Genomic DNA, 25,614 nt, shown 5'->3' on the forward strand with positions numbered 1-25,614 from the left:
GCTCGATATTGCAAGGCGGGTATTAACGCCTTTAAATAATCTATGGCCACCCTGTTACCGCAGAAATTGATCCTTTGGACCGGAACGAGCTTGCTCGCCAACAGGAGCTTGACGAGGATCGCCACCTTCAAAAGAAAACGTGGCTACAACTACAACATAAAGAAAATCTGGTACATAGGCCTTTACTCTTTAAGACGATTTAGCCATTTCCTTGTAAGTCTCTTAATAAATTTTTGTGTTCATTTATTATTATATTTAAAATCTATATTATTAACCAAAGGAAGTAAACTTTTGAAATTGGAAAAGATCGATCAGACTTCAATAAAGCTAGAATAATTTTACAACCTTATGAACATTTGTATACTGATCTCCACGAAATATAAACTTAAATTAACCTTATTAGTCAGTATTCACTAATAGAGGGTTAGATCACTTGTGAAAACATAAAGTGGATAGGTGGTCTCACGCAAATAGCTGTTAAAAGCCGGCCAGGTTTAACAGTATTAAGATGTCTGATTTTTGTTTGCATTCTCTTTATGGTTATCTTCTTCCTCGCATATTATCTGCTCATGTACACACACACGCACACAAATTTCTTTATGTGTGTTGACAAAATTCGATCAGCTTGATGGCAGATTGCACCATATGATTGTTGTTGTTGTACAAATGAGACCACCTTTAATTGTTTCCGTGCTACTTCCAAAATCCTTAATTGTTTTCAATACCACTACCCTAAGTTGGTTCATATCTGGTATTGTGTCTCCACCTAAGTGCCGGTGTCTGTTAGACGCGAAAGCCGGGCAATGACAAACGAAATGCTCCAACGTCTCATCATCTTTCCCGCATGCCCTGCACATGCTATCACTTTCCGCGCCGATTTTACATAAGTTAGCTCGTATTCCTACGTGTCCCGTTACGATACCTATACTGACCTCCTTCTTACTTCCTTTCATAGGAAGCCTCGTCTTCTCACGATCAAGATCCCCCCATAATATTTTCGCCTTCCCACCTGTTCCACAATGTTGCATGTGCATTTTTCGCCCACTCCCTTGACACGGACTGCGTCGACCCGAAAGGCTTCGGGTTAACCAAGTTTATTGACGGCAGTCCTCTGGCCTTCACCGCCAAATCGTCTGCCCTTTCATTTCCCCTTACTCCGTTATGGCCCGGCACAAAAACGATGCGGATTTGGCCATTCTCAAAGAAGGCGTTAATCGCTTTCTTACACTGAAAGACTGTTCGTGATCTTACCGTCCTGGTTGTTATTGGCCTAATGGCAATTTTACTGTCGGTAAAGATGTTCACACTCGACATCCTCGTGTTAGCACCACACCACGCATCCCGTGAACGCCTGGATCTCCGCCTGCAGGACCGTATTATGTTCAGGCAGTTTAAAAGAGTTCTCAGTCCCTGGGTTCTCAATGTAGACCCCAGGCTTACTCTGTCCTCTAGCTTTGATCCATCCGTGTAACATGATCTTCCAGATGGCAATACTAGTGTTTCGCCAATTCAAGACTGTGCCGATGGCAGCAGTGCTTCGCACTAGACTTCAAGGTTCATCTCAGGTATCCGATCGGAAGCCCTTCCCTTCCTTACAGGTTCCCTATCGTCGCCTCGATTTCTGTGAGCAGAAAATATGCGAGAAAAACGATAACAACAAAGAGAATGAAAACAAAAATCTGACATCTTAATACCGTCAAACCTGGCCGGCTGTGAACAGCTGTTCCCGAGAGACCATCTTGTTAAATCCGCCTTGGCTTTGTAGTTTAGTGTTGGCAGCACTGTCACACAGCCTTCTCTAATTAACGGACTGCAAAAACAATAAACATATTCACTCATATGTTTTGCACCCTAACGCGCGTTCAAAGTTGGTTAACTGCGTGCGTCCATTTGTTGTGTAACTTACACAATCAATACAAACCAACTTATTTTAATTTTTTCTGACATGCACGCGTAAGTACGCATAATTGCTGCGCGAGGTATGTAACTCCAGCTTTAGCGGGAAGAGTGTATATTAATCCACAAGCTGGCGAATCCGCTAGAATGGCAAATAAAACAACCCTATTATCTAAGTTTATGCATGTACTCAATCACATACATATTTATGCCGACTGGGGTTATATGGAATAAAGTACGAAGCTGATATCTATATTTCAACTCGTATTTGGAAACGAAATAACCTGTTGGGAAATCAAGACATGTTCTGTTTACAACTAGGATACAAATGGGCAGGATAAAGATTTTCCTTAGCTATTAAACTCTCCTAGGTGAAATGCTTGAAATATATCAATTTACTTGACTAAAAGCAACATGGCCATTAGCACATCTACAATTCTTCAAAGGAAGATATAGCTTCCAGGGATCCGGAGAGGGTATATACGTTTTACGATTCGCTCTGCCTCATTCCCGCTCCGCTTTGCTCCACTCCCGCTCCGCTTTTCTCCACTCCCGCTCCGCTTTGCTCCACTCCCGCTCCGCTTTGCTCCACTCCCGCTCCGCTTTGCTCCACTCCCGCTCCGCTTTGCTCCACTCCCGCTCCGCTTTGCTCCACTCCCGCTCCGCTTTGCTCCACTCCCGCTCCGCTTTGCTCCACTCCCGCTCCGCTTTGCTCCACTCCCGCTCCGCTTTGCTCCACTCCCGCTCCGCTTTGCTCCACTCCCGCTCCGCTTTGCTCCACTTGCACCTTTGTTTGCATATTCGTAACCTACTAATCAATAACTTTCATTTGATACCCATATTGCCTAGGTTGGAATACTTCCCCCAAAGGGGGGTTTTGCCCCCTAGGGGGGTCCACGAGCCCGAGCCCCAAAAACGGATTCCGGATCTGCAGATCGGTTCATATGGCAGCTATATCCGAACATGGACTGATATTGACCCTACGCGGTTCGGATATTGGGTGTCCTTTTGCAACACTATGTTCCAAATTTATATCAAGTATGGTCCGATCTGGACCAAATTTGGGTCGGACTACGGAAAATCTAGTCCAACTCACTGTTCTAAATTTTAGAGAAATAGGAAAGTCCGATTTTTTCTGGTAAATCGGTCTATATAACAGCTATATCCAAATTTGGTCTGAACTGGACTTTCTTCAGTTCTTACTGTTACATAACTTACTTACTGTTCCAAATTTAAACGAAATCTGGTAACAAATGGGGATTTTATGGGTTTAAGACCTTTAATTGTTAGATCGATAGGTCGCTCTACATGAAAGGGCCTTAGTACACTTCGCAGTTTATAATTTCAACGAAATCGGATTAAAAATTCGGCTTTTATTGATTTAAGACCCTTAACCGGGATATCGATCTATTTGACAGCTGTATCTAAACATGTTCTCATTTTGCTCCTTAAGAACTTAAACTGCGTATAGACAAAATACAAATCTATGCCAAACTTAGAAACAGTAACTCAACTTTTGAAGGCTGTATCTTTACGGACAGACATCATTAAAACATATTAGAATTTAACGGCGATTCAGAATATATATACTTTGTAGGGTCGGAAATAAGTATTTTGATGTGTTGCAAACGGAATGACTAAATGAATATACCTCCTCCTATATTTAACGAAAGTTAACTCTAATAACAAGTGCGTAAACCATAAAAATTTGTATTTCAAAGATTTGGTGAGATCTAGCAAGGTGCAGCACTAGATTTATTCAAGAAGGAGACGACTAAGCAGTTGTTGCTGAAGACTTGCCTGAGGAACTATCGACCACATCGCTAAAGTCTGACGGATTGCAGGAGACTAAAAATCCCCCTGCCACGATCGAGACAGGAGGGGATGGCATCGAAATGGGACCCGACAAGCTCTGTGCGGGTGGGTCACAAAGTTGGACGGGGCTCAAAGTGTGCGCCAGCGGGGAAGCACGTAACTCAGAGAGTACTTCGACAGCAGCAGTTAGTGAAGCATCTTAGGATAAATCGTCGATACCGCAAGTGTCCAGTGTCCTAAGGAAGAGTGGTTTCACAGTTTTCTCACCTGCCCTTGGATGCGTACGGAAGCTCATCATGACAAGTTCTAACGAACTTGTGAGGATGAACCCCTGGTGGAATCAGAAGACGAGGCTAACACAACAGTGGTGAAGTTCTGAATCCTGACTATGGCCCGGTTTCTCCACAAAAATCTCCACCATTGTAAGGCCGCTTCGGCGACAATAAAGGTCCTCCTGATGGCAGGGGGAATTGACGTGGTTCTTATCCAGGAACCATGGGTGTGTAAAGGAATGGTTCGTGGACTAAGAATTCCGGGAATTAAACTTCTCAAGGGTGCGGGGAATGGAAGACCTGTATTCTTGCAAAGAGTAGTCTAAATGTTTTTCTTCTTCCGTCGCTAAGCATTGAAGATTTAGTAGTAGCCAGCCTTGAAATAAACAAGTCTCATTACTGGCTGGCTTTCCTATATATGGCACACGATTCAGAGATGCCGTATTGAGACCTTTAGTCGCTGGTTAAAGCCGCTTCTGTAGGGAAGAAAAGCATCATTGTAGAAAGTGATGCTAATGCACATCATCAGATATGAGGAAGTTCGGATGTCAACGAAAGGGGGGAGCTGCTTATTGAATATATTATAAGTTGCAATCTGGCGATTTGTAATTAAGGGAATACACCGACCTTCATTACCAACAACAGGCAGGACGTACTAGATATTACCTTTGTATCGGAAGATATAAATGGAACAATATGCGACTGGAAAGTGTTAGATGACCTCAGCTTCTCTGATCATCGTTATATTAGTCTAACGAAGATTCTGTCTTCGAGACCTATTACGGTGGGGTATATTCGGAAGTTGGAGAAAGTATGGACAATGTCTAGTGAGGAAACACCCGAACTACTCGCTGATACATAATTCCCGAGAAATTCTCCAATGGACAACGTGGCGCCAGAAGAGGTTGTCACTGGTATGCATTCGTCGGAGGTTATTAGGGAAATTGTATCTGAGCCGAAAATCCTTTGGGCAATAAGAAGTTTCGACTCTTTTAAGTCGCCAGGCCCTGATGATGTATTACCGGTTGAACTACATGCTGTGTCTGGTAGACTTGTTCCTTGGCTCAGGAAGATATACTCTGCTTGTATCAGCATGTCATACATACCTGTGGGATGGAGGGACACGAAGGGCATTTTCATTCCGAAAGCAGGAAAACCTTACCACACGAAGGCGAAGGCTGAAAACTCTTGAGATGTTGATAGAAACATATCTCACGGCAAAGATCCCTAGAGATCGTTTGGCGCTGCAGCAACATGCATCCACTGAAATAGCCCTTCACGACCTAGTCGCCAAACCGACGTCAATCATGAAGGAGTTGGAGTTTCTAGGTAGAGTTGATCTCTACCGTAAGAAAGTTTATTAATAACTTACCTGCTAAAAGATGCGTTACGGCAGACTTGGGATCTGTGATTCTAAAAAGATGGGTCAGCAGAGGAACACCTCATGGAGGTGTACTGTCTCCTCTACTTTGGAATATAGCTATTAACAATATATTATTGTCTGTGGAAGAAAGAGGTGTAAGAGTGGTCGGTTATGCTATTGCGGTTAGGGGATAGTTTCCCAGCACTCTAAGAGGTATACTTCAGGTAGCTCCATGTGCAACAGTAAAGTGGGCTACCGAAAGTAGAAATCCGTGCAAGACAGAAGTAGTTCTTTTCAGCAGGAGATACAAGTTGCCTGCAGTGGTAACTGTCTCCATGGGTGGAGACAATGTTCCATTTACAGAAAGCGCAAAATACCTGGGTGTTTTGCTGAACAGGAAACTAAAATTCAAATCCAACATTTTGGAAAGGACAAGAAAGCCACTCTTGTCCTATACACCTGCAAGAGAGCCATTGCAAAAGTTGGGGATTTATGCATTGGGTATATACTGCAGTTATCAGACCTATAATGCTATATGGTGTTATGGTCTGGTGGACGGCGCTTTAAAAGTTCACCTACTGCTCAATACTTAACCGGATTCAAAGGATGGCTTGTTTATACATTACAGCCGCACTGAGGACGACACCAAGCACAGAACTTAATGCTACATCTTATGCCTTTTGGACATTGTGGCTACCCGAATTGCTGTAATCACTGCCGTGGCGGCTACGGACACTGTGTTATCCTTGATACAATATCCGATATACCAGGCACTGTGGATTACACCCTACCTGAGCCACTTTTTAATAGAAATTACTGTACCGCTATTCCTGATAGAACCGTTTGGAACTACGATATCCCAGGTAACAGAAGTTACATAGACTTCTACAATATATGGATGGTTCCAAACTAAACGACCAGGTGGGCTTTGGGGTGTACTCCAAAGATCTAGAACCGGTCATATCGAAAAGGTTACCCGACCACTGCAGTGTGTATCAAGCAGAGATCCTTGCAATTAAGGAAGTTGTGGAATGGCTAAAATATAATGTCTTTGCGACGATTGGCATAAATATCTTCTCAGGCAGCCATTAAATACCTGAAGAACGTATTTCTGAACACAAAAACCGCCCTCGACTGACGCAGATCTCTCAACGAGATGGCTGAACAGTTCAAAATTCACCTGTTCTGGGTGCCGGGCCGCAGAGATATCCCAGGGAATTCTAAAGCAGACGAGCTTGTGAGACTAGGAACTACGTTACACACTCCAGGGACACTGGAATCTGTGGGTATGCCTCCAGCGACATGTAAGCTAAGTTTTCAGGACCAGGCCCGAAGGAGAACGAATGATAGATGGTCACAAAGATGGGGCTGTGAGCATTTCAGAACTATGTGGCCTAATTTGAACTTGAAGAGGTCTGCTGCTTTGCTGTCATTGGCTAGAACAGACGTCTCAGTCATTGTGTCCGTCATGACAGGTCACTGTCTAATCGAAAAACGTGCTGACAGACTGAAAGTTGCCAGCAACGACTTGCGCAGAAGCTGTGAGGACATTGAGGAAGAAAAGACTATAGAACACCATCTGTGTGTAAGTCCCACACTAGCAGTTAGAACTCCTTCTAACTGCTAGTGTGGGACTTACATTTTGGTTTTGGGTTCTCATTTCTTTGAGAACAGAAAGGTTCTCAAAGAAATGATGTAAACATTCGCAAGGATGTAAACATTCGCAAGGGAACCTCCAATATGGAAGGGAATGAACCGCCGTAAGTAAACAAATGTTTCTTGGAATAAAAATTAAAGCTTTTCAAAGGAAAATCAAAAAATGAATAACCAGCTAAATTCATGGCCGTTATGTGTGGTATGTTTGTCTAAATACTGGAACTTTTTCGTATACGCACTCAAATTTGTTCGACATGCAAGATAGATTAATTTTATTACATCATGTATTTAACTAAATATCCAAGCTTTTGGTTTTATTTTTTTTTTTATAAAATGTAATGAAACCATTTTATAAACAGTAGAAGAGGGTTCCATGAATATAATAAATATTATTGTTAATTTCATGACATTTTTTCTTAAATGTTATGAAAAATACTCATAAATGTTATGAAAGATTTTCATAAATGTTATGATAAGCTATATGTTTGATTTTCCTAAATATTATGGCATGTTTCATGGGATTGAAATTTATGAAACGTGTTTCATGAATGTTACGAAAAGTTTCATTAAGACGTATTGAAAAATGTTTTTCATAAATTTTATGACAAAATCAATAATATCATGAACATTTGTCTTTCTGAGGGCTAGACTCCACAGTCCTGGCCACTAGCACGCCCCGAAAGAAACAAAGGACTCGGGAGTGATGCCCAAGTCGCACTTGTTGCCCGACTTCGTAAAATTTTGCACAAGTCACTTTTTTGGTCTAAGGACAAACGCTTTCGATTTTGAAAAAAAAGCGGTCCAGATTTAGATATAGCTCCCATATAAATCTCTCATCTGATATGCCCTTTTTCAGCTGTAGCAACCACAATTTTGATCCGATCTTAATAAAATTGGCATTAAGTGTTTTGATTGACGTCTTGATATATATTCAAAATTTCATCAAAATAGGACTAGACTTTTAAGGCTAAAGAAGCCACAATTTAGGTCCGATCTTTACAAAATTTGACGACCCAATATGTGTGCAAAATTTCATGAAAGTCGGTTCAGATTTATATGTAGCCCCCATACATATCGGGCCCTTCCCGCGAAAATTATTCTCCTTCTCCTCTCCAAATTTGAGAGCTATACCGCTATGAAATGAGAGCAAAAATGATGTTGGTGTAGGCGTGATCGCGATATGTCGCTTACATCAAAATTGCAAATTAGCTGTGTTCGGCAACTCAAAAAAGGGTGCAAATTTGCACACATTTTTACTGGAAGTCGTTCGCGTACTTTATTTGCCAGCAGAAGAGAGCGCGAGAGAGAGCAAATTTTGGCAGTTCGAAAATAGAGAAACTGCAAACTGAAACTTTGAACAGATGTTTTGTAATGGTCAGCTGTATTATGAAATGCAGCCGTTAAATGAAAATACAAAAGCTAACACCCAGGAATCCTGGCTAACACCAAAAGGCAGAGATAAGTAAAAAATAAAAATATTGTTTACTGGTAATTATTAAATTTGTTTAATTTTTATTTACTTTTAATGAAGATTCATGGCAGCAGCTAGTGTTCAGATACAGAAAACTCGCCAAATGAAGTTGTAATTTTACCTCAATTCGGTTGTTCTACATAAGAAGGTAAGTGCAAAATTTGGGGAACTATTTGGAAAATCTTGAAAAAGAGAAAAGAGCAATGATCGGTTTCTTAAGTGTTTTGATGGAAACATCCTCATCAGAGAGATACGAGGAAACCAACAACGTTTCTTTGAATTTGTTAAAGAGGGAAGAGCTGCCATGGTATTTATTGGGTCTAGCTGGGCAGTTAAAATTTACGCACATTGGAATAAGAAAAAATTAGTTCAAATTAGTGTGCCAGTTGTGAACGGATACAGATATCTTCACTGATAACATAGTGTCCGTAGCCGTCACATAACCAAATAGAAAACTCCCTTAACCTCACACCAGTGGTCGTAGCAATTTTTCTAGCCACAATATCCAAAAGCATTAGATGGTTAGTCCAAGGTATCTTTATCAGCACACCAAGTGCTGCCGACAAGGGACTTGAGAACGTTGTTATTCCTATACAGCCTTCGAAAGCATACTGATGCTCGGCGAATGGAAATTATCCAACGGGAGGATCGGAAGGAGTAATCCCTCATGCGTCTTGGCTACTGATGAAAGAAGACAGATCGGTCTGTACGACTTCCCCTTGCTCGTGTCCTTTCCAGGTTTCAGTAGCGGGATCACACAGGACAGTTGTAAGGTTGTATTTTGTCTGGGACCAGCGCCTTGCGCGACTGCAAATTTTTACTGGCAAATTTTTGCTGGAAATTTACGCGAACAGATCTATTAACATAATAGGTTTGTTCGCGTACTTTATAAATAGTAATGCCCGTTGTTGTTGTTGTAACCACTTTCGCATGTGAAGGTGGCGATCTTCGTCAAGCTTCTGTAGGTGAGTAAGCTCGTTCCAGTCCAAAGGACCGATCGCCGCGGGAAAAGAGTGGCCATTGATTCTTTATAGGCGCCAATAACTCGCCTTGTCATATCGAGCATCATACGCACTCAGTATATATGCGAGAGCAGGTGCCACCCGACCGCCCACTGAGACTCTCCGCTCGAGACCGCTAATTGTCCGCGACTGCCGTTGCAGCTACTCCGTATGGAGCAATCCACTATCCGCAACCTGTGGAGGCGCCCGGTAGCTCGCAGCTAAGCTTCTTGTGACTGCAAAGAACGCCACACATATCCAGCCTCAAAGCTCCAGATTGTGTGTGAGGAACACAGCTATGCCCTTGGAATTCTCCCAGTACCAGCAATTATAGCTGAGTAGCAGGCGATTGACGTCTTAATCAAATTTAGCTTCTGCTTTATTGAATGTTTCACAAAAGTCTCAAACCTTGGGATTCCACTATCAGCATCTCACAATTACCATAATATTACCATAAATGGTACTCTTTCGAAATACTACAAGTGTGTCAATTAAAATTTTTATCAATGCACATAAATGCATACATATTCATTCATCATTTTATTTTAAATCGAATTTATAAAAATTATTAAAAATTATATAGTAAAATTATATAACTAACTTCATACATAATCTATACGTATGATGTTCATATTCTCGTAATCACTCTTTTCTTCTATGCAATCCAACATTTCTACTGACCATTAACATATTTCTGTATATCAAATATTAGCTCTGGCAAATTTTTTGCGTCAAACAGAACTACCTTCCTAAATGGGGTCAGGGTAGCATCGCCTTCTAACCAATCACCTGACATACCCATGTCACATTCATCCGCTACAGAATATTCGAAAGAGTTTACAGCCTTCTCTGCAATAAGTTCCTCTTCGGCATTAGTGTAGGTATCTTCTCTGGGTTTACCCTTTTTAGCTTCTTTGCGGTAGAATTTTATAACCATAAGGAAATAAACGAAATTAAAAGGCATTCCTTTTTGCTTGGCTACATTAATTTCTTTATACAGATTTTCCAAGAGAGGTACAGAAATTTGTGCCGGTATATTGATAAAACGTTCGTTTATCAAATATCCAATGGGTCTAGCCTCATTACCTAAAACATCACGAAAATGTTTTAATACTGCATCAGGAGCGTGTTTTTCTGCTTTTTGAACTATGAAAGATCGGAATTGTTCAATGCAGGGGACATCTTTTTTGGCGGTAATGTTAAGCGCTGTGGTTATACCGAATATGGTGCCATCTTCACACATATCATCGTCAGCATCGCTTTCCATTCCATCGGCTTCACATTGGCATATGACACTACCCACGAAATTTTGAGCTGTAATTTAAAAAACATATTTTGTTTTTAATTGCTTAAATGTATGTTCAAATGTGTATTATACCTATAATCATATCAGCCATTTGCATAGTATTGATGTGAGCTTTTAGAAATACTCTTTGCAGTAATTGTGAAATTCCATGACAATCGGGATCTGTCGGCGATCGACCTTCAAAGTCTATTTGCACTTCCTAAATAATTGAGAACTATTACTACATGATGTAAACAACAGAAGAGAACTACATACCTCATTTCCCGTATATGCCTCTGGATGGGGACCATCATCTTCATTATCACTGGAAGTTTCAGAGTCTGAACCACTTTCTAAATCTTCTTCCATTGCATTTAAATTTTTGCGCTTGTTAGCTGACATTATGTTGACAATATGAACACTGCGATTTACAAATTCACTTGGTTCTTTTAAAAAATAATTAAAAATGTACACGAGATTACCACTGCCCAACTGATGTCAGTTGTTATTTTGTTGTTGTTTTTCCACTTTTCGTTGCACGTGTTGCTGCTATGCATTGCCTTACGAGAGTTACTAAAGTCGTATCGTATAATACAAGTGAATGCTATAACCGTTAGAAATTATCGAATATTGGACGTGTTTTTATTTAGAACACGTACATCTGATTAACGGCTGATACTATATTCGTTTTTCACAGTTGAAAACACATATTTTTTACGGTTAATTTTTTGAAACGCTACAAAAGTCTCAATGAAAAATTAACATAGTACCAGCCACTACTGGGGCCTTTTACGCGGAATGCTATCAGACTCCATATAAAAAACGTTGGAGAAAAATAAGCGAAAAAGTATTAGTCTGCTTAGTGAGGAAAATGGCAGACAAAATTTAGTCATCCTAATACTACAATATGTTCAAACCAAAGCTGTTTTGAGCAAACGAATCGCTCTTAAAGCGACCCGGTTGCCACAAAAACGAGTCATGTGAGCCCAAATAAAAGTCTAAATTGTGCAAAATAAACACTGCCTAAAATCGAATTTTTTACCAAAAAAAATTTATAAAATCAATAAAATTTCAGTGAAAAAGTAAGAAAAAAAAATCTTAACGTAGAATAGTTTTTCAAAACGACGTAACCAAAATGATTCAGGGAAAAATTTCACTTGCATTTTGTCTTTGGAGAATATTTCATTAAAACGTTGTCTCTATAGAAGTTTTCATTGAAATTTTGTGTTTAAAGAAAATTTTATTGATATTTTGTTCTTTATATCAAATATTGGATTACTTATGGTTTTATTGAAACTAATAGTAACTCAAACGAACAACCTAATTATTTAAGCTTCCAGAGGTCTTTTACCCTCTGAAAATTGCGAAATCTAAATGAAAAAGGAACATTTTAGGTTTGACAATTCTAAGACTTTTTTTTAAAAAAAAATTAACGGTTTGGACTATTTTTCTCCTTCATTTTGACGATTTATCACGTAAAAACCTGGCTGCACTGCACGATTCACTAATAGAAGGTTAGTTCACTTGTGAAAACATAAAGTGGATAGGCTCCATGAACATAATTGAGGATGTCAAATCTGCCGATTGAAAATGTCAAATAGGAGAAAACGTCTTTGTTTACGTAAAAAGAGAACAAGTTGACATCCTCAATGCCAAAAATTAAAAAAATTTTATGTCGGCTAATCGCTTAACCTTATTCAGCACTGATATTAACCTCAATTCCTAAGAGTTTATATTTTTTCTTTATTTATCAATTCCCGGTGCAAACTTCAGACAAATTTTTAGCGGTCGTTTTCTCCTTACTAATTAACGCTGGCTACATTTGTGAGGTATCCTCCCATGTTGAAACTTCTCTACAAAGTTGTTGTAGACACATTTCCTCGTCTAGCTCATATAGGTGAGCAAGCTGGTTCCGATCCAAAGGACCGATCGCCGCAGGTATAGGGTGCCCATTGGTTATTTAAAGGCGCTAATAACCCGCCTTGTCATATCCAGCATCATAGGCACTCAGTATTTGGGCAACAGCCAGTGCCGCCTGACCTCTCACTGAGAGTCTCCGCTGATTGTCCGCAACGGCCGTTGCAGCTACTCCGCTATACGCATCCTGTGGACGCGTCCGGTAGCTTGCAGCTAAGCTTCTCATGACAGCCATGAACACCAAACAGATCGGACCTCAATGTTTCAGCCTGTGTGGAGACGTTCGGACTCGACAATAAAAAGAAAGGCCCTTATCATTGAGCTTAAACATTAATCGTGGGAAATTTAGTAGTATAACATATTTTAAGTTAAAATATTTGCTTAATCTGCCCCATGTTACTATGGACATATACCTAAGTCAGTAATCGTATTGTGCGCTGTAAGTACTAAAAAGTAACCTCGCAATTTCAAGTTAGGAATTCCGTGCTGTGTTTATCAGGTAAACGACGACGAATTAACAGTGTAAACTTGCTTATACCAAATCGAGCAGAATATAAAAAGCGCAAAAAGATTAAAGTATTATGGATGATTATAGCAGTTTGCAGACATTAGCATTACATTCTCAGAGTTGTAATGACGTATGCTGGATACCCGTCAATTCATTTGAATTCCATAACTCACTCATGCTTTTCTCCATTGACAGACCATCCGAACGTTTATCAACCGGTTGGAATGGCTTAAGATAGTAGACCACAACTGATATCTTGTTGCTAATTAGAAATTCCAAGACATTATTAATGCATCATCCGCTTGCTTTACGCCAGCTGGAATTCTACAGGTGAGGCCTAACTTAACGCCGCAGTCAGCGAATCTCGCACACGAACGGTACGAGATTCATGGCATGACATAATTACCAGGTAGTGTACCGTTAACAGCTGAATACAATTTTTTTCGCGAAGAACACTATCTGTCAACGAATTTTGGTTGTGTGTGTGTATTATGGTTAAGAACCATACACACACTAACAATGAAAAATGCCGCGAACTAGTAACATACACAAAATCAGAGTTGCACTTATCACCGATTTCGACAGATAGTGCACTTTATATTTTGTTGTTGGGCAACTGCCACTACCTATAAATGAATATATCTTGATTCATGGTTCCAGTCATTCTTCCTCCAGAATGGGAGAATGAATTCTGGAAATCAATAGGACGATCGGAGATTCACAGGATTAATGAATAATGTTATACATAGAAAGAAAGTTATAAAACATATTTGTGAACGCAAGAATACTAAAAGCCGGATTCGGTTTATGTACTGGCTATATTAGAAATGTAGACCCTATGTATACCAAACTCAGGATTCACTAATAGAAGGTTGTCACTTAAAAAAACATAAAGTGGATAGGCCCCATGAACGCCGTTAAGATTGTCAAAATTTGCCTATTGTGAATGTTAAAACTTTGAAAACTTTCAATTTTAAAATAGGATTTAAGCAGCGTAAAGCGATCATAGTACGAACCTTTAAATTGTTTCAGTACATTACGTTTATACCGTCACAATACGTTAATCACAAAATCTCTTTACATATCTCGATGGTTGGTAAGCAGCTGTTATTTATTTACTCGTAAAACAACTCTGTTTTTATTTCTAAAAGTTCAGCACAACATTTGCTTTTGCTCCATAATAAATAGTCGGTCTGTAAAATAAAGGAATTAAAAGCCTTTTCTGGACGTGTGAAAAAGAAGATGCACACTGATCTATCACCTCACCTGCATACACCTCATTGTAATGAATTGATTGATGCATTAAAAAAGTGCCACGAGGATGTAAGTAAACCGAGCCTTTTTATATAACCATAAACTTAATAATGCCATTGCCGTTTCTTAGAATAAATTTGCCAAATTTGTGGGATTTTGCAACGATTTCGATAGTGCTGTTGTCAAGTGCTTGAAACAAGAACGCATAGCTCGTTCTGCAGCCAATAGAGCAAAGGCGCGTGAAAGACAAGCGGAATTGAAGAGACTTATAAACGAGCAACAATAGTACCCCTTGCATCCCACGTAAACCCACACTCACAATAGAATCATGCAGATCGATCCTTTGGCAGACTATTACTTCCAACATGAACCACAAATAATTTGTGGCCAAGATGTCAAATCTATAACAGACGAGTATGTTGATGATTATCCATCCGTGGTAGATCGCTTTTTCACACGCTATTATTATATTAAAAAAGGTGGCGACCAATCACCTTACCAAGTACTATTTCACTCCAATCGCATATGCTTGATCTGTCTTGCCCCGGAGCATCCAGCATTCAGCAAAGGTATAGCTAGCATTAATTTCGATATAGGACAAACAGATCGTGCCAAAAACACTGTAAAGGGAAAGGGCAAAAAAGGTGGTATGGTACTACAACACGACTCAACTTTGGCCTTACTCACCACCAAAACGGGTGAGGTTTATAAAATTCCCAGCTGTGTGCGAAGTAAACTAGTTGAGGTTAATACAAAATATGCTGAAGATCCGGAAAGTCTTATAACAGCGGAAGAAGGCGCAGGCTATTTCGCCATTGTACTACCCAAACCAGAACATTGTGAAGAGATTAAGGCCAGCCTTATGAATCAAGAACAATATGACGAGTATATGAAGAAATCAAAAGCAAGTGAGGCTAACGCAGACGAGTGATAAATCTTCAGGAAATCAAATTGACTATACTATAAGATTTTATAATAAATGTCAACAAAACAGATGTAAGTGTAACCGAGAGTGATTATTATTCGAGGCTAACTAAATTTAAGTGAACGGTCAAAGATTCGTTGAGATCAAATTTGGATCCATGTAGTCCATCACTACACTCATCAATTCAAGGAATTCAAAACAGTTAACCATTATATATGGGCGGTATATATGACGCTGAAAGCCCAGCTTTATAACCTGATCAGAACTTCAGAAAATATGTTCAGTGGTGGATAACTTTTCATTAATACTGGCCGCACTGCCGGGCTTAATCTTTGTAAAACTTTTCTAACATAGTGAAACTAAGCTAAAAGTATGTAGATCACATGATAGCAATGAATTAATCGGCCAAATCGCCAAAGATAGACATCAAACTTCACGAAAATGTTATCAGCGTGGAACATTGAAACCATGATTATATAATTGGGCTGAACTATTTTATACGGGGAAGTTCGCAAAAAAATATCTAATATTTTGCATACCCCCTAATTTTGACCCCAGGAACCCGAATATAAAGTCGTTTTTGGGCTCGGACTCGTATTCCCTAAACTAGGCAATATGAGGATCAAATGAAGGCGGGTAAACTTTTTCAACTTTGGAAGGCAAATAGAATTTTATTTAAAATACCAATTTTGCTAATTTTCCAAATAGGGGTCAAAATTCTCAAGACCCCATAGGTTCTTCACGGGTCAAAATCATTACCTTTCATTTGAAACCCATATTTCCTAGGTTGGACTACTTGAAACTTGACTCCCGATAAATCTAATAGTTGGAGCACCAAGAATGTAGAAAGCATTGGTAACTTCAATCACTGTACATTTTTGTAGACCGTAGTGCGATAAGTGGCTCTTTCACTTGAACTATTTCTCTCGGTATGCTCATTTGACGGTTTGCTAACCCGGCACGGGATAGCTGTGTGTACTACACAGGCTGGCTGTCACGAGATGCTTAGCTGGGACCTGGCGGGCGCGTCCACAGGTTGCGTATAGTGGAATGCATCATATGGAGTAGCTGCAACTGCAGTTGTAAACAATAAGAGATATCGAGTGGAGAATCTCAGTGAGAGGCCGGGCGGCATCGGCTCTTGCATAAATACTGGGTGCCTATGAAGCTCGATATGACAAGGTGAGTTATTGGAGCCCTAAATAACCAATGACCACCATGTTTTCAAGGCGATCGGTCCTTTCGACCGGAACGAGCGTGCTCATCTAAAGGAGCTTGACTAGGATCGTTACCTCCACATACAAATGTGGCTACAACAACAACACGGTTCACCAACCTAATCTGTCACTGCTTCATCACCAAAAGCGACAGAGGTCCCATCATTCCCGTAGCCGGGGTTTAAGAGTTACTTGGCAGTGGACCAAAGTTTATCCCTACCGGGGCTTCAAGTGCTCTACTATTTACAGATTTTGTTCCCTGCTTCTAGAGTCAATAGGATCGACGAATCCCATCACGCTCATCTACAAGTTCCGCTCTCTGTGTTCGAAAATTGGTCTTCACTCGGAGTATTCGTATGCTCCGCTAGATAAGTTCGGAAATTTCTTCTCAGCAACATACCTCTGATGGTGGTGGCAGCACATTTAAGCTGCGACTCGCTGAAGCCACTCCAATTGGTTTTCTTCTTAATGGTATACCCTCGGTATTCAAAAGTTATGAAGTACGCTTGTTGTTGTTGTAGCAGTTTGTTGCGTTTTATCTTTTCTCTGCTTGATTCTGTTGAGTGTCAAGATCCAGGAACGGTCGAACGGTGAAGTACGGTCGGCCAACAGAGAGAAGTAAGGGGAGGTGAACAAATCTTAATAAAATGACAATTTGCTAGTATACCAACGTAATCTAAAAAAAACAATTGACGCAAGCGAGATATTTGGCGAGATATTAATAATTCCGTTGGTGGCATTCTAACTTAACTGCAAAACACGGAGCTATTGAACTGCTCTTCCAAATTCATGCCTCTTAGCACTGCACGAAATAGTGTATCAGGAAAGCTACTTAGAAGTGTTCGTCGTTGTAGCCACATTTTCATGTGGAGGTGGCGATCCTCGTCAAGCTCCTGTAGTTGAGCAAGGTCGTTCCGGTCCAAAGAACCGATCGCCGCGGGAACAGATGGGCCATTGGTTATTTAAAGGCGCCAATAACTCGCCTTGTCATATCGAGCATTATAGGCATTCAGTATTTGTGCAAGAACCGGTGCCGCCCGGCCTCTAACTAAGACTCGGTGCTCAATACCGCTGATTTTCCGCGACTGCCGTTGCAGCAACTCCATATGAAGTATTCCACTATCCGCAACCTGGTAGATCGCAGCTAAGCTTCTCGTTACAGCCATGAACACCACACAAATCGGACCTCAATGTCTCGTCCTGTGTGGTGCTCACAGCTATACCGTGCCGGGACTTAGAAGTATTAAATCACTAAAGCACTTCTAAGTGTTAGTTCACTAAAGCAGAGAACTGTGCCTTCTAATGCCATTCCAATCGTGTTTTTTTCCAATTGAAAAACGTTCAATAATCAGATGATATGACTTCATATTGGTCAATTGATAAACTGAAAAGGTTCAGCATATAATGTTTTGTTACGGCTTCCAATATCCATTTTAAGAATGGGTTGAATTTGTCCATAACTATACATATATATAAATAACTTCCATAAGAAACAAACTTACCATTCAACATCATGGACACTTTGAGGTTCTCAATTCTATTCTTAGATTTTTTGATTTTCGTGCGAGCTTCTTTTATTCATGGTTGCTAATGCACATATTTGAAACGATCCTCACTTAAATGGCTTCTTTAGAATCGTGAAACACAGCATGTTGACTTCTATGTTATGTCTCATTTCAAGATTTTGCCTAACCGAAGTTTTTACCGTTTTTAGCTTTCCCACTATACGTTAAAATAGTACGCATCAACTAATCATTGCTCTCAGTAATCATAGCGGTGCATTTCAAAGTGACTGCGACGAACAGCTGATTTGTTTTTTTTTTCTCGACTGTGGGACGAAACTGTGGTTATCAAAGATTTCTGGCGTAATTTGATGGTGAATTCTAAAACATAAATTAAAGTACTTGTAAAAATGAAGAAAAATACTTAAGAATACTACCTGCATTTAATTCCTTATATAAAGATGGTTTCTCCTTACATTTTGCAGTTAATCTCTACACACCAGGACCAAACTATTGTTGTAATTCACCAAGTGATACTATTCTGGTTGGTATCCCACTTCCCCAACATTGAATACTTTTACATAAGATGTTAGCAGGCTTCTAATATCTGCCGCTTTTGAAACTCAAAAATGTTTGGTGACCTCATAAGCAGCTTGTCAACAAATCCCTATTTTGGGGCTGGCTTTGGCCTCTTTGGTGTGGGAGCTGGGGCTGCAATTCTTCGCAAAGGTCTACAAGGCGGCTTAATTCTTTTTAGGCGTCATCTTATGATTACCTTAGAAGTTCCTTGCCGAGATAAATCGTATCAGTGGCTATTGCAATGGATTACGGCTCGAGCTGCTCGTGACACACAGCATTTGAGTGTGGAAACTTCATTTGTTCAAAAGGAAACTGGAAAAATAAAAACCAAATATGACTTCATACCAAGTATTGGCAAGCATTTAATGCGCTATGAAGGCGTTTGGATTCAAATCGAACGCACAAGAGAACAACAGACTTTGGATCTGCATATGGGTGTTCCCTGGGAGTCGGTTACCTTAACGGCGTTTGGAAGAAATAAGCAATTGTACTTTAATATGTTGGAGGAGGCTCGTTTGTTTGCTTTGCAAGCCACAGAAGGCAAAACCATAATGTACACTGCCATGGGTGCTGAATGGCGACCATTTGGACATCCTCGCCGAAGACGTCCTTTGACTTCGGTCGTTTTGGATACAAGCATATCAGAGCGTATAGTAAGCGATTGCAAAGAATTCATTAACAACTCGCAATGGTATGCCGATAGAGGAATTCCCTATAGAAGGGGCTATCTGCTGCATGGTCCTCCGGGCTGTGGAAAATCGAGTTTTATTACAGCTTTGGCTGGGGAGCTGGAGTATGGAATTTGTCTTTTGAATTTGTCTGAGCGAGGTTTAACAGACGATCGGCTAAATCACTTACTTAATGTAGCGCCCGAGCAATCCATTATTCTATTGGAGGACATTGATGCTGCCTTCGCTTCCCGAGAAGAAGTTGCGCAACAAAAATCGGCATATGAGGGCCTAAATCGAGTTACCTTTAGTGGATTATTGAACTGTTTGGATGGTGTGGCCTCAACTGAAGCACGTATTGTCTTTATGACCACCAATTATATTGATCGATTAGATCCCGCTTTGATAAGACCTGGACGCGTCGATGTTCAGGAATATGTAGGCTACTGTTCAAGGTTCCAGTTAATCGAAATGTTTAATCGATTTTATCAGCATGATAATATAAGTCAAGCAAGTGCAGAGAAATTTGCTGAATCCATTATGAGGGAGGGCAAAGATGTTAGTCCTGCCCAGATACAAGGTTATTTTATGAGACATAAAATGTCATCTTACACAACGGTTATTGAAAATGTTAAACAAATTTGGAATAGTGGTATAAGTAGATAGTAATTGTAAGAGTCAAAAGTTTTTGTTGTTAAATAAAAAGTCGTAAAATTTACCTCAAAGGAATGTAAATGGAGACATTGAAATGTGAATGACATATAAAGGGCTTTACAACAAAAGATGTTATTTAAAATCACCAGCGATTTGGCTATGGAAAAATTCATGAGAAGGATATGGTCCTGTTGGCGTGGTCGTGTTGGCCATTTGGCTGGTGTTCCTTTTCATTATTAGCGGCACATCTTCTTTATTATGAGATAATAACCCTATAACTTATCTTAAAAAATTGTAGTTTTCTTTCAATACTAAAAAACGCCTCTTACTGGAAACCCTATATAAAACTACTAGTGAGCCGCAATCCCATGGCAGCCGGTTGTTCGTACCGGATTGACCCGATGGAATCCTTCATCGGCAAGGGATGCCGTCTCGGTGTACAACACACTGCTACAACAACTAGTGAGCCGATTCTACCGTACGGCCATGTACTGCCGCCTCATTATACATGTTAGGCCTTTTTTATCTCTTGAGTAGGGCACATCTCGGATAACCTCTCTATCTGGTTGGGATTATTAAGAACCACAAACCCTGGTTCTGCGTCGGTTTGCCAGTATCCTAACCATAACTGGTCTATGCCAGTGGGATGTAAATTTTGCATTTAGCGAATGCATTTCCGCACGTGCCATGTGGGATACGTCGTGGGATACATACTGCATGTTGGAATAGCAATTTTTGGTCAACAACCTTTAAGAGAGCAAGGGAGTGCATAGTCCCGTCTGTAATGGAAACTCGCGTCTCGTCGTCGTCGAACTATGATCTTGTACTTTTTCCGCGCTTATTTGCTTCCCACATCTTCTTTTTATATCCTACGCCATAGGATGGGATTATACTTATTTCATCATTCCGTTTGTAAAAATCGAAACATTAATCTGAGACCCAACATAGTGTATAAATTCTGGATCGTTATGACATACCAGTCGATTCTGTCTGTTGTCCGTCTGTCTGTTGAAAGTACGCTAACTTTCGAAGGAGTAAAACTTGGCGTTTACTTTCTATTAGGGGCCACTGAAGAACAAAAGTTAAAATGCCCGCCTATGGCGCTAAACGCTTGATTTCGAATTCTGGCGAGAATATCAGAAAAAATGTTCAGCGGTGACTATCACCTCCTAATGCTGGCGACATTTGTGAGCTCCTATGCAATGCATACAAGCCATGTAAAAACTTCACCCCAAGGAGCTTGTTGTTCTAGCCACATTTGCATGTGGAGATGAAGATCCCCTTCAAGCTCCTGTAGGTTAGCAAGCTTGTTCCCGTCCAAAGACCAATCGCCGTGGGAACATGGTGGCCATTGGTTATTTGAAGGCACCAAAAACTCGCCTAGTCAAATGGAGCATCATAGGCACTCAATATTTATACAAGAGTCTGGGCCGCCAAGCATTTTACTTAGACTCTTCGATTGTCCGAGACTGCCGTTGCAGCTACTCCGTATTGAGCATTACTCCATCCGCAACTTGTGACACGCCCGGTAGCTCGTAGCTAAGCTTTTCGTGATAGCGTTGAGCACCACACCGATCGGGACACAAAGTTCCAGCCTGTGTGGTGCTCACAGCTATCTCGTGCTGGGTTCTCAAGGAGGTGTAGCACTGCGGCTCGTCGTTCGAATTCGGCTATAAAAAGGAGATCTCTTATTAATGAGCTTAACTTGAATCGAACAGCACTCATTGATTTGTGAGAAATTTGCCCCCGTGGTCATGGGTAAATTTGCAATTTTTGCTTTCTGAGGTCGGTTGAGATTGTAAATGTTATTGTTATAGCCACATTTTCATGTGGAGGCGGCGATCTTCGTCAAGTTCCTGTAGGTGAGCAAAGATCCAAAGGACCGATCGCCGCGGGAACAGGTTGGCCATTGCTTATAACTTGCCAAGCATTATAGGCACTTAGTGTTTGTGCAAGAGCCGGTGCCACCCGGCCTCGCCCTTGGACTCTCCGCTCGATACCGCTGATTGTCTGCGACTGTCGTTGCAGCTATTCCGCATGGAGCATTCCACTATCCGCAACCTGTGGACGCGCCCGGTAGCGATGAACACCACACAGATCGGACCATAAGGTTCCGGCTTATGTGGTGGTCACAGCTATCCAATGCCGTGCCATATAAAGTAAAAGAAGGAGTAGAATACGAATATGACATTAAAAATGAAGTCCAAGTAATTGGGGGTCGCCCAACCCCAAAACTTCCATATTGAAATTTTACTAAATCATTGCTATATGAGACTCAAATAGATGGTATTTGGGAGCCGATTACTAATAAGACATTAAATGACATTAAATTGCCTCCATTTATTTGGCCCATTAAAACAATGGGGGATCAAGTGATAGATTTTTTTGAGTGGAGTGCGTCATTCAAATTTGGGCTTAAGTGGCGGATGAGGTGTGGCGCACAACCCTCTTATAGACGCCCTCCACCAAACGGCTGTATACACCAATCATGACCATATGGGATTAAATGAAAGATATAAGGTTGTGGACTGCAACCTTATACCTTTCTGCTTATATACCTTGCGGAGCACCTCACCCTAAAACAGTCGATCAATCATAATGATGGCAATTTGATTTGATTAAAAAAAGACTAAACGATGACTATGGTACTACCACATGATGACCAATGTTATAGGCGTTAAGGCAATATAAGCGAGTAGGATTAACATTTAAATTAGCGCCATTTACTAGCTGTTTTCAATTGGATTCAGAAAACAGCCAGTAGATGGCAGTTATATTGTTATACTGCTAGTCAAGAGATATACCATTTTCGTAGCATGGCATTTCACTAAAAGCTCTTTAATTGTCGAAAACTAATATTTAAAGGATAATTTTGTTCCATATAAAGTAAAAAAAGGCGTAGCGGAGTGGCCCGGTTCAGCTAGTCTTATATATAAAAATCAATTCGTGTTTGTTTGTTTGTATGTTTGTGTGTTCCTTATAGACTCAGAAACGGCTAACCCGTTTTTCTTGACATTTTCACATTTTCACGTGGTAAAAATGGGGTACTACATTTTTTGATATCTGAACGGGGGGCGGACCCTCCCCCTTACCCTAATTTTCAGAAACGCCAGATCTCGGAGATGGGTGGTGCGATTTAAGCGAAATAAAAATAAAAATTTGGTATACAAATTTCGGATGGGGTACCTGGAGAGGCCGCCCCACCCTAAAACTTACCAAACATATATTAAGACCAATCACGACAATATGGGACTCAAATGAAAGGTATTTAGGATAAGAAAACGTATCTGATATCCAATTGTCGAACCAAGTGCTAGGGGGACCACCCCAAGCCCCAAAACATCCCTAAATCGGACATATTTACCGACCATGTCAATATGAGACTCAAATGAAAGGTATTTGCGAGTAAAATACGAATCTAATATCCAAATGGCGGACCACGTTTCTGGGGGTCCACCCCTTCCCCAAAACACCCACCCAAACAGAACTTTTTTACTGACCAAGAGAATATGGGGCTTAAATTAAAGGTATTTTAGTTTAGAATTAGAATCTGATATCCAAATATGAGACCAAGTGTTTGGGGGGCCGCCTCTCCCCAAAAACCTCCCCCAAAGGGGACACATTTACGACCATAGCCATATGGGGCTCAAATGAAAGGCCTTTGGGAGTAAAGCACAAATCTGATATCAATATTCGGGAAAAGTGTCTATGGGGCCACACCACCCAACCCCCAAAACACCCCTAAATCGGACATATTTACCGATCATGGCAATATGGGACTCAAATGAAAGGTATTTGAGAGTAGAATACGAATCTGATATCCAAATGTGGGACCACGTTTCTGTGGGTCCACCCCTTCCTCAAACAGGACTTATTTACTGACCATGGGAATATGGAGCTTAAATAATAGGTATTTGAGTGTAGAACTAGAATCTCATATCCAAATATCCTCCAAAGGGGACAAATTTACGATCATAGCCATATGGGGCTCAAATGAAAGGCCTTTGGGAGTAAAACACGAATCTGATATCAATATTTGGAAAAAATGTCTATGGGGCCACTCCACCCCCACAACACCACCCAAATAGTAAGTATTTGCTGACTTTTGCAATATGAGGCTGAAATAAGAGGGTTTTTAGAGTAAAACACGAATCCGATATATATTTTCAAGGCCAACTCACTGAGTGGTCACCCATCCCCCAATACACCCCCCAAGCCGGTCATGTTTGCGACTATGGAAATATGGGCCTCAAATTAAAGGTGTTTGGGAGTAGACCACGTATCTGATATCAACATTAGGGACCAACTGTCTAGGGCACGTCCCACCAGCAAATTGGACTTATTTGCTCTCCAAGACAATTTGGGTCTTAAAGAGAGTGAAACTAAATATTTATAGTTTTTAGGGCCAATACCGCAACCGGACATATTTGCGGACTTTTGCAATGAGGTGTTTAAATCAGATTAGAAATCGAATTTCATATCCAATTTTGTGGTCAATGGCAAAATGGGATTCAAATGAAAGATATATAGATATATGAGAATAGAGCACGTTGCTGATATATTTTCCGGGCTTAGTGTTTGGGGGACCACTCCAATCTCCAAAACACCCCTAAATCGGGCATATTTACTGACCATGTCAATGTGGAGCTGAAATGAAAGGTTCATACCCACTTTCGGGAAACACCCCGCATAGGGTAAAAATTTTTCGACCATGCCAATATGTAGTATTTAAGATTAGAAAACGAATTTGATAACCTATTTTGGGCCATGTGTTTGGGGGACCCCTCATCGTGTTAACTCCCCTAAACCAATATGGGGTTTAAATAAATGGTTTTTGAAAGAAGAGCATGATGCTGATATTTTTTCAGGGCCAAGTGCCTGGGGGACCACCTTACCCCCGAAAACACCCCTAAATCAGAGTAGCGGTCTGAAGTAAAGTATTTTAAGAACGGAGTGCACCTTACATCCAAACTAAAGTTTGTATACCAATAAAGATCAAATGGGATTCGGACAATGGCACTTATATTGTTAAACAATTAGTCAAGCGATATACTATATTCGTATCATGGTATTTCACTAAAAGCTCTTTAATTGTCGAAAATAAATATTCCAAGGAAACCTTTGTTCCATATAAAGTAACAGGAGGCGCAGCGGAGCGGGCCCGAGCCAGCTAGTTTTGTATAAAAACAAATATTTAGTTTTTAAAATTTTTTTCTGTTTGTGTATATTTGACCATTTTTGTAATTTCTTAAATTTATTCAACTGTTTCGGCGATAGCTCTATTAAAACAATGTATTAAATGATGTTTATTTAATTATTTTTCAATATTTCTTTTGTCACCAGAGTTGACGGAGGAGGATTTAACGAGAAGCAACTTTTTACGTCCTCGAAAATGGGTTTGATGGAGTCAACCGAAATATTAGAAAATAATTTAATAAATAATTCAATAAAACCGAAATAATCAATTTTATATTACATTATCATTAAAAAATTATTGTGAAATAAAATTTGGACAAATTTTTTTTTTAATAAAGTTTAGACATATTTTTTTAAAAATAACAAGTTTATTATTGTTTTTTGATATCAAGTTTTGTTTTAAATGTTTTTCCATTAAAATTTTCTTTACAAATA

General features: G+C 40.2%; 4 protein-coding genes across 5 annotated transcripts; 3 read left to right on the top strand and 1 right to left on the bottom strand.

Moving 5' to 3' along the window:
* The first annotated feature begins 8,552 nt into the window (after positions 1 to 8,552).
* On the top strand, positions 8,553 to 14,724 carry LOC106085704 (COX assembly mitochondrial protein 2 homolog). Its single transcript, XM_013250069.2, has 3 exons — positions 8,553 to 8,621; positions 14,336 to 14,507; positions 14,569 to 14,724. The coding sequence occupies exons 2-3, from the start codon at positions 14,427 to 14,429 to the stop codon at positions 14,722 to 14,724; spliced, it is 237 nt and encodes a 78-aa protein (XP_013105523.1). The 5' UTR covers positions 8,553 to 8,621; positions 14,336 to 14,426.
* Positions 10,015 to 11,285, bottom strand: LOC106085702 (protein BCCIP homolog). The gene is made up of 3 exons (XM_013250066.2): positions 11,036 to 11,285; positions 10,853 to 10,979; positions 10,015 to 10,788 (listed from the first exon to the last, which is right to left on the bottom strand). Exons 1-3 carry the CDS (start codon positions 11,159 to 11,161, stop codon positions 10,148 to 10,150), a joined length of 894 nt encoding a protein of 297 aa, XP_013105520.2. The 5' UTR covers positions 11,162 to 11,285; the 3' UTR covers positions 10,015 to 10,147.
* Positions 14,725 to 14,766: 42 nt separating the features above from the next.
* Positions 14,767 to 15,444, top strand: LOC106085703 (protein Abitram). Its single transcript, XM_013250067.2, has one exon. The coding sequence runs from the start codon at positions 14,767 to 14,769 to the stop codon at positions 15,367 to 15,369; it is 603 nt and encodes a 200-aa protein (XP_013105521.2). The 3' UTR covers positions 15,370 to 15,444.
* A 2,912-nt stretch (positions 15,445 to 18,356) lies between these two features.
* Positions 18,357 to 20,047, top strand: LOC106085701 (mitochondrial chaperone BCS1). Of its 2 annotated transcripts, none has more exons than XM_013250065.2 (2): positions 18,357 to 18,456; positions 18,568 to 20,047. In XM_013250065.2, exon 2 carries the CDS (start codon positions 18,712 to 18,714, stop codon positions 19,993 to 19,995), a length of 1,284 nt encoding a protein of 427 aa, XP_013105519.2. In that variant the 5' UTR covers positions 18,357 to 18,456; positions 18,568 to 18,711; the 3' UTR covers positions 19,996 to 20,047. The 2 variants fall into 2 exon arrangements, with proteins under 2 accessions (XP_013105519.2, XP_013105518.2); XM_013250064.2 differs by having other exon boundaries at positions 18,375 to 18,480.
* The last annotated feature ends 5,567 nt before the right edge of the window (positions 20,048 to 25,614 follow it).

The sequence above is a fragment of the Stomoxys calcitrans genome, chromosome 2 (assembly GCF_963082655.1).
Source record: "Stomoxys calcitrans chromosome 2, idStoCalc2.1, whole genome shotgun sequence".
NCBI classification, from domain to species: domain Eukaryota; kingdom Metazoa; phylum Arthropoda; class Insecta; order Diptera; family Muscidae; genus Stomoxys; species Stomoxys calcitrans.